This window comes from Penicillium samsonianum, assembly GCF_028829775.1.
Source record: "Penicillium samsonianum strain IBT 33392 chromosome Unknown utg000004l_segment0_segment0, whole genome shotgun sequence".
NCBI lineage: Eukaryota > Fungi > Ascomycota > Eurotiomycetes > Eurotiales > Aspergillaceae > Penicillium > Penicillium samsonianum.
The window spans coordinates 2168604-2180901 of NW_026643262.1; the positions used below are offsets into that span (position 1 = coordinate 2168604).

A 12298-nucleotide genomic window follows, 5' to 3' on the forward strand; every position below is an offset into this window, starting at 1 on the left:
AACATAATTACAATACGATATACCAGTTTATTACATTATTTATTACACGACATCCACTGTATTCACATTCACATCGGAGAAAAGCTCAATTGAGAACGACGATCCTCAGACCGCTCCTGTTAAAGTGGAGGAAATGTTCGCAGAGTTTTTATTGTCTTGTGTATTGTACGGAGTATACGACCGTATTGCTACGATGTATATCGACACTCACAATTTACTCCACCTCTTCTTCTTATCAGACTCCACTCGAGCCGGAAGAAGCGCTCTCATGATCTTCCCCGTCGCATTTTTGGGCAACTCCGCCAGATAGAACAGTCCACCTCGAAGCTTCTTCGGAGACGATACAGAATCGTCGACGCTTTTCTTGATTTCTCCCAGCAAACGGGCACGATCACTGACAGCCACGGAATCTCGCAGCTTGACATATCCGACAGGAATATCGGTCTGTTGTGATTCATCGAAGTAGCCGCAGACAGCAGCTTCGAGGACGGCTGGGTGGGCTGAAAGGAGGTTTTCGAGCTCGGCTGGGGCCACCATGTTCCTATATTGTGGCGCATCAATATTGATCAAAACCGGTCATTTGAAAAGACCTCTCCACATACCCCTTGTACTTGATAATCTCCTTTTGGCGGTCCTGGAACCAGAGGAACCCATCTGAATCCATCTTGAGAACATCTCCGGTTCGGAACCACCCCTTGTGGAAAGCCTCTCGAGTGCTGGCTGGGTTGTTCTTGTATCCCCTTTTTGGTCCCCGTAAGTAGATATACTGGAAATGTTGAGATAACGGGCAGAGTTTAAACCAACATGAATAAGGTTGGACCTTGGATAAGTGCTTCTCCCGCTTGCCCTATTGGGACATCCTGGAGCTTTTCATCCACGATGCGCAGTTTGCTGAATTTAGTCAGTCGATTAAAGTGTTGGAAGCTCGCGTGATATAACTTACTTGCCGGGAAACAATCTTCCCACACTCCCAGACTTTTCCAATGAGCGTGATCCTTTCAATATCGACACACCGATTTCGCTCAGACTATAACCAATATCAGCAAGTTTTGTGGCAGGTTGAAGCCCAGGATTAGTCGAGGTAGATCAGAATGGGAACCCACCCATAGCTTTGAATGATCGCGCAACCCTTCATAATCTCTTGAAGTCTCCTCACAATTTGCTCCTGAAGCGTTGCTCCAGTACACAAAATATGTCTGACACTGCCGAGGTCATGTTTCTCAACACTCTGGTCTTTCGCAATAGCCACCGCTGTCGCGGGAATCATTTTCATGATCGTAACTTGGGCTTTCGCACAGGCTTGAATGTATGCTTCATAATCGAATCGTTTCAAGACCACAACATAGCAGCCTAGAAATGCGGGCTTAAGGACTGCCCCCAGGAAGCCTAGCATGTGGCACACTTTACAACTTGCATCAGACTTATTGAAAATTTAGGGGAAGCAAGAAGTACTCACAAGGTGCGTATACAACCTCTCTTTCGAGGCTATTATTTTGCTCCGGAAGAGTAGCTCGAGGTTGAAGGACATGTGCAATGATACTATAGTGGCTCCAAAGCACGGCCTTGGGTTTACCACTTGTACCGGAGCTGAACATGATCGATGCCGGGTATTCTCGATTGTCCCTTCCAGACAAATCGAAAGGCAGACATGGGGAGAGACATTTTTGAGACTATATGGTTAGCCTGTATCCCATCAACTCCAAGTCTTGGTAAATCAAAGTTACCATGTCTGCAAACAGCTCATCAATATCCATGATCATTGGATTGACATCCTTGACTCTGGATACGGCTTCTTCCATCTTGGCCAGCAATTGGCCGTCAGTAACCACAAGCATTGGTCGGGAAATTGTCAGATAATGAATCAAGTCCTGAACTGATGTTAAAGCATTCATCCCACTGTTCTCCTGTCAGATATAATACAATACAAGAAGGAACACGGAAAAGAACTCACGCGATCACACCCCCAAACCACATCACCGAATGCGCAATAATCGGATACTGGACAGAATTTGACGCATAAATCGCGACGGTGTCACCGGCCTTTAGCCCCAGAACTGTTGTAAAATACGAGGCCGTCGTAGCGGCTTCGTTGCGTAGTTGGCCATAGGTCACCTGTCTGCCTCCAGGCGATAGGTCTTCCAGAATCACTTTGTTGTGAGGTACATCTTCAGGATTGTATTTTTGCAGTAATTGGGGCAAGGATAGATGGGGTGGAACATGGAAGTCGGGGTAGATTGATTCGTAAATTTGGTGATTCATGTTGAAATATGGTCAGTGGTGAAAAGGGAAGGGAATGTTGACATATAAAGACAAGAATAATATTACCGGCAGTTAGCACTAAGTGGAAATCTCCACTTATGGAAGCTGTAATTGAAGTGCTTTTGGTTTGATAGTGTACTGTTTTGTCATGATACAAGCCCAACCTAGGTAGGGCTGCATATGTATTCTGTACTATGTGGACTTTTGCATATGCATATGCACTGCACTCTTAAACTTATGTTGTACATATATCTAACTCAAAATAGTAATCATCCACTTAAGCTGGAACACTCCTGTCCACAAAGCTCATTACTTTATTCCCCGTGGTGCTCAGCACAAACCCTTGATCATCCCCTACGAAGGTTACTTTGAACAGGTGTTCACTATTCCCCACAACGACAAAGAGTGTCTTCAGCTTTTCGATCAACTCATCTTGAGGGATCTGGTCAACTGTCTCAGCAGTAGAAAGCAACACACGAACCTCCAAAATCACCTCCGGAGACGGCTCTTCCACTCTCAATATGAGCTGCCACTGCAAGACTCCCCATTCAGGCGTACGCATAATCTCTCTGATGGTATGGAATTCAAAATACCTCCCGACCCACTTGAAGCTGAACCGCTTATCACGTCCCCGCACCCGGATCATTCGCAAGTGCCGAGCTTCATCCGCTGGGAGAGCGGCCTTCGCTGCAGCAGGCAGGGGATGCAGTGATCCTACATCACCGGTGATATAGCGCACGAGCGGGTTTCTAAGGCGCTGCAGGGAAGTCTGCACGATCACACCAACACTCCCTTCCGGTAGCTCTGGCACATCTTGCATGGACCCTCTCGGCGTCTCTGTGGCCTCCAGAGGAAGAATCTCGACGATCATGGTACGGGAATCGTAGATGAATTCAACAGCATCGTCCTCTGGTTCGCCGGTGAGCGCTAGATTGGCAACTGCCCAAGGTCCAGCCTCGGAACTCCCGAGCACCGAACAGATACTGACTGGACCGAGGACGGACCGAATGAAATCTCGCTGTGGCCGACCCAAAGCTTCTGAGGTATAGATGATCTTGTCGATTTTCAGTGCCTTCTGTTCTTCTGGTGTAGTTGAAGCAATATAGTTCAGAATCTGCAAGATCTGACTACTTCCGCCACTGAGGACGTTCACTCGGTATTTGATCAACGCGTCCACGACATTCGCAACGGGCGTTGTGTGTCCCGCGGCAAGAACACTTCCGCCTGCATTCTCGAACATCTCCGACAAAAGATCGAGTGACCGATAAAAGCCGCCTGTGACGTGCACTGTCAAGATCCAGTCACGAGGGTTTACCAGTCCGCATGTTTTTAGAAATTGTCCAGCGGTGTATCGATGTTTGCGATTCTCGACTGAGTCGGTCAGAAACAGCATAGGCACACCCCCAGATCCTCCGCCGGTGATACTGCTGTACGCGCTTCGTCGGAAGTCATTATGGGGGGAGTCATCGGTAGACAGGCGTTGGATTGCCGTATAGCTATGGTTCAGAAGAAATGGGGTTAACTCCCATAGTTATTTTGAATTATGAGTCATGAACATCACTGAGAGGTTTTCCGTACAGGTCTTCTTTGTGTGTAAGAGGGAGAGCGCGAAGATCTGGGGTTGTCGCAGTTTGGTCGAGAAGCTGGGCTATTTCTTCCGCATTGGGCGGGTATTCGATCTCCCGGTTATAGAATGGATGTTTTGAAGCCACCGATAGAATATCTCGAAGGGAATAGTAGGTAGCCATGGTGGAAATGAGAATTGATTATTCAAAGGGAAAAAGCAGTGTGGGATTGCTGTGTGAATGTTTATGAGTTATTTCTACCACTAAGGACTCGACACGATCTCAATATCAATCCATTCATACCATATCATACAACATAGACCGTATTAAACCCCAGCTCCACTTTTTATCTTTTATTTGTTTTCATTAGCGCAAATGTGGTGGCCCACACGATCGATCGGTAACACGGTGACTCTGTACTCTGTATTTCTACAGTATTTTTCTAGCGTGCTTGGGTAGGAATGATTTAGTAGATTACAACACTTTCACGTAGAACAGAGCGAAAGGGCAGCAAAATATTAAATACCAGCCGCCATTAGATCCTAGATCCTAGTGAAGCTGTCATTCAGCCCAAGTCCTTATGAGCCCGACAAGAAACTGGTTGATATCTTACGTTGTACATTTAAGCAGCTTCAACAGGATAAATGCCACGACTCACATATAGATCCTTTCCTTGCTCTCTCAAAACACCATTATGGCATACTCCGATAGCATCTTGTATGCAAACCAAAGGTCTTACTCTACTTTCCCTCGCCATTTGACCAGTCTGACACCTATCAGCAGGCCTCTCAACCCAAGTTCAACAACTCGACGCCAATGAACTGGAAAGCTCTCATGACACCAGACATATCCATCAGGTTCATGAGATACTTCAGAGCCAAGGACTACTCAAGATAAACTTGAAATTCCCTGACGAATCGAGCACATATCTCACACAACTGATCTCATCCCTGAACAAGAGCCACAACCATGGCTTACCCATCACCCATAGCTCAACACGAGGCTGGTTCTGGGATGTACGACCCCAGCCTACGACAACGATAGCAAAATCATCCTCAAATCCAAACCCTCCATCATCCCCACCGGACACTCCCCCAGCACGGTCTGAAACATCCGAATCATTTCCCTGGCACACGGACTGCAGCTACGAAGCATGTCCACCTAGCTTCTTCGCCCTCCAAGTCCTCCACGCCGATACCTACGGAGGCGGTACACTCTCCGTAATGGGGCTAGCCCGCCTCCTGCCGCTGCTCTCCGCCACGGCACGAAAGTATCTGTCAAGAGCCGAATACCGCATTACGGTCCCACCGGAGTTCGTCAAGAGAGATGATCAGCGATCCATTGTTGGTGGCATTTTGACCAATGCCGGTGATGGGTTGCGTTTCCGTGAAGATATCATTACGCCGCTGACGACTAGCGCGGGCCAGGCGTTCGAGGAGATGAAAAGTATGTTGCAGAGCTCTGAGGCCAGATCGCAGACGATCTCACTTTCGCCGCAATTGTTGCCGAGTGGATCGATTGTCTTGGTTGGGAATCGTCAGTGGCTCCATGCTAGGAACGAGGTGCGGGACCCTAAGAGACATTTGAGGAGGGTTCGGTGGGATGCGAGACCATTTGCGGAGATTTCACAGTGAATATGTGCATTGATGTACTCCGTAGATGTAATTTATTTAAAATTATGTATCTGCCAAGCTCGTATTAAGTGGAGAGCTCTTTTTTTCTGGGAAGCGGGTCTGGGTCATCACAAAAGATCGTCACGGCTTTAGCCTGCCATTTTGTATCATTCTCTAGAAAGAAAAGAAAACCAATTCGATACTAATACTTGGTCCAAATTATAAACCAGAGACTACAATATCTAGAAATTATGTATTATAGAACTAAGACAATCCTTTTGGGGAGAAGACTTCTCGGAGAAAGGTCATAGTTATTAATAGTAAGACTCTACTACCACATAAACTTAACAATCTGACAACTTGAGTCAAATGCCTAAAATGAGCATATGGCCATTTGATGACACCTCAGGAGAACAGGTCAGAGCCATTATCAAAAGCAAACAAGGGGGTAATGCATGTTTCTAGAGAAAACTGCCAAAACGACCCCATGCTTGTCTTTCAACCAGGGGATAAGCCTCGCAAGGTGCAATTACTTGGACTAAATAGAACAAAGCTCAGTTTGCTGGTTCCTTTGCCTGGATGTGACACGCTACTCCCCAATGCGTTGTTGATGACCTGGCTGCCACCCATGAGGTTCTGATCTGATATCCAATCGTTGTGTCAATATTAGTACAGGAAATCTCTCTCCCTGAAAAATTGTAACATAGACGGGTAAAAGAGCTGCAAGTCCAGTCAGATCGGCTTGAGATGCTGCGCTGGACACGCCGCCAGTAGGACTTGTACATGGATATATGGGAACGACTGGGGCTCAGCAGTACCAGCAAGCTCCGATGATCCTAGACGCGGTCGATAATATCTCATCGCTAAAGTTGTAACCAAAGTAGTGTCGGTTAATTTCTCCAGGGATATCCCCTGAGCCCCGAGCAGCTGACCAAATGCGAACCAACCGAGCCACGCATTCGCCTGGGGTATGATCAGGGTTAAATTGGCGGTCAATCTTGATTTGCAGGATGAGCTCGCTAGACGGGAGGATATGTTTGTCATGGGGCAGGGATTGCAGATACGCGATTGGGTCGTTGCAGGCATGAACTATCGACCATATAGGTAAATGGTCAGACTCTTAGGCCTGAAACACTCCCGATAGTCTTGTGGCGGGTTCATGCTACTAGCGTCGATTTGCGCTTGAGGGGGTTATATTAGCTCGAGGTGGCTAACGGAGATGTAACTTTACCCCTGAGCCAACCATCCCTATCGAGAAGCGAGTGCTCGATATTAACCGACTAGAATAACCATACTAGTGCAGAAACAAGGCTTGCAGGACGGGGATCGGTGCAAAACAGAAGTCATTGTGAGGTGTAGGGGGGCCGGCGCCAATATAAGTTTCACGGAGAGCGAATAAAACCCAGACTAAGTCCAAGCCCTAAGCGCCCACAGCCTATCATTTTCGCTTCGAGTATACTTACTTGCAGCCCTAAGCTAACTTGTAAACTAAATCTATTCATCTTAGTGCTCTCGACGATCCCATACCGCGATACCCAGTCTATAAGATCCGTGGAAGCTTCCCAGCCAACAATATATCTATATGGAAGGGTGCTGCTGAGTTGGGTTTCATTCTTTGCAGCCTTGATTCCAGCCCAACTTTCCGGACGTCTTTCTCAGCGAAGACAGAAATGTGTATATATACTCCAATTCAATCGCACCATGGAGAGAAACAGAACTATCCAGATATCAATTCAACATACAAAGCAAGCGTCGGCAAAAGGACCATCCACAATTACATCATCCAAGACAAACTATCTACTATTTTACCCAAACAACCAATCTCCATGCCCGCCTCTATGAAGCATCCGCAGGTAGTGCATGCTGATACCACGCGAATGGGCAAATGGTCCGATTTCAACGGCGTCGAGGCAGATAAACTCGGCACATGCTCTGTGACTGCAATTGCCAACGAGGAAGGCTTTTTGCTCTCTAACACTTCCTCAGATGGGTTTAGGGAGATCCCTGCTGCAGAGAGTTTGTGTGCACTCTACAATGGGAACAAAGCGCTCTTTGGCAACAAGCCCGTGAATGTGTGGACCGTGTACGAGCAGGAAAACGCCGTTAAAGGACGGAGTATTAGGAGCGTTATGCAGAGAATCCGGCCTGCTCGCATCTTTGAGCAGGTGTATAGCGGGGAGTCTTTCATGAATCGGCCTAGTGAAGAAGGTGCGAGGTTTTGTCTGAAGTTGGTGGGTGGTACTGTCATGGCTACTATGCGTCGGCAGGATGGAGGTGGGTCTCCTATTCCGCTTTCTGGGGATGGATCGACTGTGGTGTGTCGATAAAGAGTGGGAGCAGGTTTGGGGGAGGATGAGGCTGGGTTTTGGATTTGAATATCTATTGGTTGGTGTTTGGAAGGGGAGTTTTATATCCAAGTGATTGGAGTCTACGGATTGAACTACTTGTTTTTCAGAACCAAGATTAACAAAACAGCTTGGGAACAGCCAGTAAATTGAGACAAATTTCACAACGAAAAGTTGCGATACCTGAGAAACACCTCGCTACATGCGCCTTAGCAATGAGAAGACAGAAAATAGCAAGTGGCAAATCATTCAGGGTGAGCTTCCACCTTCCCCTTCGCAACCTCAGACCAGTTCGTGCTCAGCGATGTTCCCTGGCTTTCAGTGTAGCTTTTAATCATAGCTCGGCGCGTCTCCGGGTCAGCGCCAGCATACAGCTTCTTGAAAAATCCGTCTACAGCATCGCCACCTTCGTCATCCGATACATCGGCTGCAGTTCCATCATCTCCTGACTTGTCCTTTGGCTTCTTCTCGGTGAGCGAGGATGCGACCTTGTCCCAGTCCTTGGTGCCGCTGCGTGACGAGGTGGGATATGAAGGGCCCGAGGCAGCTGGCGCCGTTTGCGCGGCTGGGCGGTCGGTGATCTCAGTGGTCTTGGTGGCTGAGCCTTCGAGGGCACTCCATTTCTGGCCGGCTGTCTGCTTTCGCAGAGTGAGTTCAATCTTGGTGCCCTTGACTGAGACCTTGGACTCGGCGGGATTGATAGATGCATAGAGCGGGTCGACTGTAAAGTCGTATTCGGAGCCAGATGGGAGGGGGAATTGCAGCGAGACCTTTTGCAGAATTAGTTTTAGTCCAATAATGGCCATGCATAAGAATACTCACCAAATCTTCTTTCAGATCGACGGCGACACTGTCATTTGGGACCCCCTTGACATAGAGAGTCACAACCACAGAGTCCTGTGACTGATACCACTCATGGCGAACCTTCTGCGGAGCAATAGTAGCCGTAGCACTGGTGTTTGAGTTTTGAACATGAGAAGCTAAAGCAGCCTCCGCTGGGGATAGGGTCGATTCCGTCGAGGGCTGAGGTTCAGTCTGCTGAGAGGCTCCGGCCACTCCCACGTTGTTGCCAGCCTTAAGGGCCTTCCACTGAGCCTTCACCTCGTCTCCAGTCGGAACGTAGGTAGAAGATGGGAACTCGGCAATAGATACAGCGCACTTGGGATCGTCCTTGGGTAACTCTGCTAGCTTGCGTTCAAGTTTGGCGGTCCAAATCGGCAATTGGGCGCTGTAATTGTTTCTGGGGCCTCCCCAACCGGATCCTGGACCTCCCATGGCAGCCTGCACCTGTTCCGATTTATTCTCTGGCACTTTCTCGCTCTTGGTTTTATTTGCGATGATTTCGAACACAAATGCTGCGTCTCCATACCGCTCAAGCTGGTACAGCGACACGGCACGGCGCATCTGAGCGGAGAGGATCAGCTCACGGTTTCCACGCTCTTTGGCAAGCTGGAGTGCGATTTCGGCATCTTTGAGCGCAGCCTGGTAGTTGGGTCCGCCATCTGCGGGCTTCAGGCGCGAATAGGCAGTCGATCGCGAAATGTAGTATGCCGGAGCGCGGGGTAGCTCGCTCAAGGCATGGGTGTAGTGTTCGATAGCGATGGGGTAGTTCGATGCGGCCGAGGCCTTGTCACCCTGGGCTGCAGCACTCATGGTGATGGTATCAGGGTCGATCGGAAGTGGTTTAAGTGAAGAATAGTATGTGCAATCAAACACGGAGGGATGAATGATGAGCCGCAGTGGTCCAAGCTCCTGTCGATCAATCATTGTGGGTGAGAGGTCACGTGAGTCTGTATTTGCCGTGAGGGGAAGGTGAGGGGAAAAAAAGGAGCGACGGAGAAAGGAAGAAATGATATTAAATTATATACAAACACACTACAGTCAAAGGATCGATGCCAATGTCAATTCAATACCCGCTGAATAGAGCCATTTATTATTAATTAAGTGTATAGGTGGGAGATAATATTTTCCCTTGAGATGGTTTACACGAGCTCCGCATTTCCGAACTTCTTACTATACAAGCCCAGGGCACGGATAGGCCAGTAGAACTTGTAGTTAGGATACGAGATCATGCTAGAAAGGGGGGTCAGTAAATAAGATCCAAAAGAAGGTCAGGTCAGTTCAAACTTACCAAGACTGGTTGAATACACCCTCGATCGCCTCCTGCAGCCACTCACCATTGCGCTGTTGGCGAGACATCAAAAGCTTAATGCCCCTCTCCAACGGCTCTTTGTGCGGGTAGCCCGCCTCCATGAGCCCAAGAAGAGACCAGGCAGTCTGACACACCTGGGACTTCTCGTGCTGAACATACTGATGGGTCGCGCAACTAAGATATGACTCGCCCCAGCCACCATCGGCCTGCTGCTTCTCGATCAGGAAGTCACAGCCCCGACGAGAGTCGGCGCTCGTTTCGTATGTCTCACCGACGCTGGCCAGACTTTCTAGCGCGAACAACGCTGCGTAGGTGAAGCAGATGCCCCAAGAGCCATACCAGCTACCATCAGCGCGCTGTACGTGCTTGATGTGACCGACAGCCTTCTGCTTCGCGGCGCGAATTTCGTCGGCGCGATATTTGGGGTAGAATTTGCTGAAGAGTGACAGAGCCGTAACAGACGCCGTTGTGCATTCGGGGTGGTCGTAGCTGATCATGATTCCGCCGAAGACCTCTGCGGCATTGAGCCACTCGACCTTGGGTGAACCGCGAGTAATTTCGTACTCGGAGAAGCCGCCGCTTGGGTTTTGCATGAGCAAAAGACAGTCGACAGCGTCCTTCAAACGTTGTTCGGATATCAGCTTAGGGAAACCGTGCATCTCCTGCAGCTGAAGTGTTGATCGGAGACCCTCGGCGGTGCAATCGCTGACGGTGTAGCCTTGGTCCTTGGTGCTGAATGGCCAAGCGCCCTTGCGGTGTTGGCGGTAGCATTTTTCTTGATCGGGCACGTTCTCTCGTAATTGATGGTCTTCGAGGAACTCGAGAGCTTTTGTCAACATCGGTCGCCATTTGGGCTCGTCGGCGAAACCAGCAACGACGATCGCCTGGGTGATGAATGCCGTGTCCCAAACTTGCACGCCATTGGTGCCATTTGCGAGCATGCCCTCGCCCTTTACCCACATATAGTCATTCAAGCGCTCCCTGTGTTGGCGGACAGAGTAACTGTCAGGCCCGTCGTGGACAAAGCAAGCTACCATGTTCATTGGATTGTTCACAGGTCCCAGCCCCGCATATTTGGTGTTTTCGTCTTCCATGCGAATCAATTCCCAGGTCCATTCCTCAGCTCGCTTGACAATACTGGGGAGACGAAGATAAGGGTTCCACACCCGAACGAGCATTTCATTGGCTGCATTCAACAGCCACGTCTTGGGGTAATAATTGTCTACCTCGTGAATCGAATTGCGATGCGCAGCAAAATCGACAGAGCTGTATGGCTGGGTGTATAACTCTTCGCGCAGCTGTCTTGTCAAGTCGTCTAGAGGGTGAGACCACTGCTTAGACCATAGCCAAGACATTGGGAGGAACACCTGGCGCATATGAATCCACCATCGCCAAGGAGCAAAGGGAACCCAGTCTGGAAGAAGCCTATGCAGTCAGTTAATAAAAGAGAGATTGTACTTTTTGCAATGCGTGAGCCTACCAAATCTCAGGGGGAACTGGGTTGACACCCTCCCACTCCATCACCCCCAGAATGCTGAGCCAGAACTTAGCCCAATGGGGACCGTAGGTGGCACCTCCAAACTTATGCAGAAGGCCCCGTGCTTTGATCATACGCGGGTCCTCTTCGCTGACACCGATCAAGCGCAATGCCACATAGTTCATACAAGTACCGAAGACAGAGCTGTGAGCTTCGATGTGCAGACCCCATCCACCATCCTCTGGGTGCTGGCGCGCAAACAAATAACGCTTGATCTCCGTTGCATACTCGGGGGGAATAGGGGTATTGGTCACATAGTAAGTAATCAAAATACCCGGCAGCAAGAACATGGGGCCACCGTACTCGCAGGCCCAGTTTCCGGGCTCCAGCTGCAGATGCGAGAAGAATGAGAGCCCATTCTCAGCGGCTTTCAATGGCGTCTTGGCCTCTGGCAGCTCTGGAAGACCCTATAATGTGCCGTCAGAATTGATTGAAAATTTGAGATATTTTGTCAATTTGGAGGGGGTTGAATACAGTTGGCATTCCCAAGTGATATTTATCAGCTACCGACTGCGGCCACTCTTTGTTTTCCACATCAGATTCGAGATACCGCCATGTTTGACGGCCTTCTTCATCAACCAATCGCCAGCGCGAGTAGTCGGTTTTAAGATCCCCATTGGCATCTGGGGTGAGGTGACCCTCTGCTGGGGTTCTCCATGGTCCGATATGAGGAGTAGAAGACATCATATGAGGAATTGGGTCTTTTTGGCCCAGTCAAAGACGATAAACAACAACTTGGATAGCCCAGGCGCGTGGAAGCCGGGGAAGCTTAGTCATCAGTATCACGAATGCGGTGTAGAATGAAGAATGTTTTACGTCATGTGATA

General features: G+C 49.0%; 6 protein-coding genes across 6 annotated transcripts; 2 read left to right on the forward strand and 4 right to left on the reverse strand.

The window, feature by feature from the left end:
- Positions 1-207: 207 nt before the first annotated feature.
- Positions 208-2259, reverse strand: N7471_007754 (acyl-CoA synthetases/AMP-acid ligases II; the record flags this gene model as incomplete). Its single annotated transcript, XM_057280473.1, has 8 exons — positions 208-541; positions 603-740; positions 805-891; positions 944-1027; positions 1104-1401; positions 1457-1670; positions 1725-1896; positions 1952-2259. The coding sequence occupies 8 exons, from the start codon at positions 2257-2259 to the stop codon at positions 208-210; spliced, it is 1635 nt and encodes a 544-aa protein (XP_057134733.1).
- A 277-nt stretch (positions 2260-2536) lies between these two features.
- Positions 2537-4007, reverse strand: N7471_007755 (uncharacterized protein; the record flags this gene model as incomplete). The annotated part of the gene is made up of 2 exons (XM_057280474.1): positions 2537-3755; positions 3838-4007. 2 exons carry the CDS (start codon positions 4005-4007, stop codon positions 2537-2539), a joined length of 1389 nt encoding a protein of 462 aa, XP_057134734.1.
- A 536-nt stretch (positions 4008-4543) lies between these two features.
- On the forward strand, positions 4544-5458 carry N7471_007756 (uncharacterized protein; the record flags this gene model as incomplete). The annotated part of the gene is made up of 2 exons (XM_057280475.1): positions 4544-4556; positions 4608-5458. 2 exons carry the CDS (start codon positions 4544-4546, stop codon positions 5456-5458), a joined length of 864 nt encoding a protein of 287 aa, XP_057134735.1.
- A 1805-nt stretch (positions 5459-7263) lies between these two features.
- On the forward strand, positions 7264-7764 carry N7471_007757 (uncharacterized protein; the record flags this gene model as incomplete). The annotated part of the gene is made up of 1 exon (XM_057280476.1): positions 7264-7764. One exon carries the CDS (start codon positions 7264-7266, stop codon positions 7762-7764), a length of 501 nt encoding a protein of 166 aa, XP_057134736.1.
- A 263-nt stretch (positions 7765-8027) lies between these two features.
- N7471_007758 (co-chaperone SGT1) lies at positions 8028-9549 on the reverse strand (the record flags this gene model as incomplete). The annotated part of the gene is made up of 2 exons (XM_057280477.1): positions 8028-8552; positions 8605-9549. 2 exons carry the CDS (start codon positions 9547-9549, stop codon positions 8028-8030), a joined length of 1470 nt encoding a protein of 489 aa, XP_057134737.1.
- A 215-nt stretch (positions 9550-9764) lies between these two features.
- Positions 9765-12155, reverse strand: N7471_007759 (terpene cyclase/mutase family protein; the record flags this gene model as incomplete). The annotated part of the gene is made up of 4 exons (XM_057280478.1): positions 9765-9855; positions 9914-11359; positions 11415-11878; positions 11946-12155. The coding sequence occupies 4 exons, from the start codon at positions 12153-12155 to the stop codon at positions 9765-9767; spliced, it is 2211 nt and encodes a 736-aa protein (XP_057134738.1).
- Positions 12156-12298: the final 143 nt, after the last annotated feature.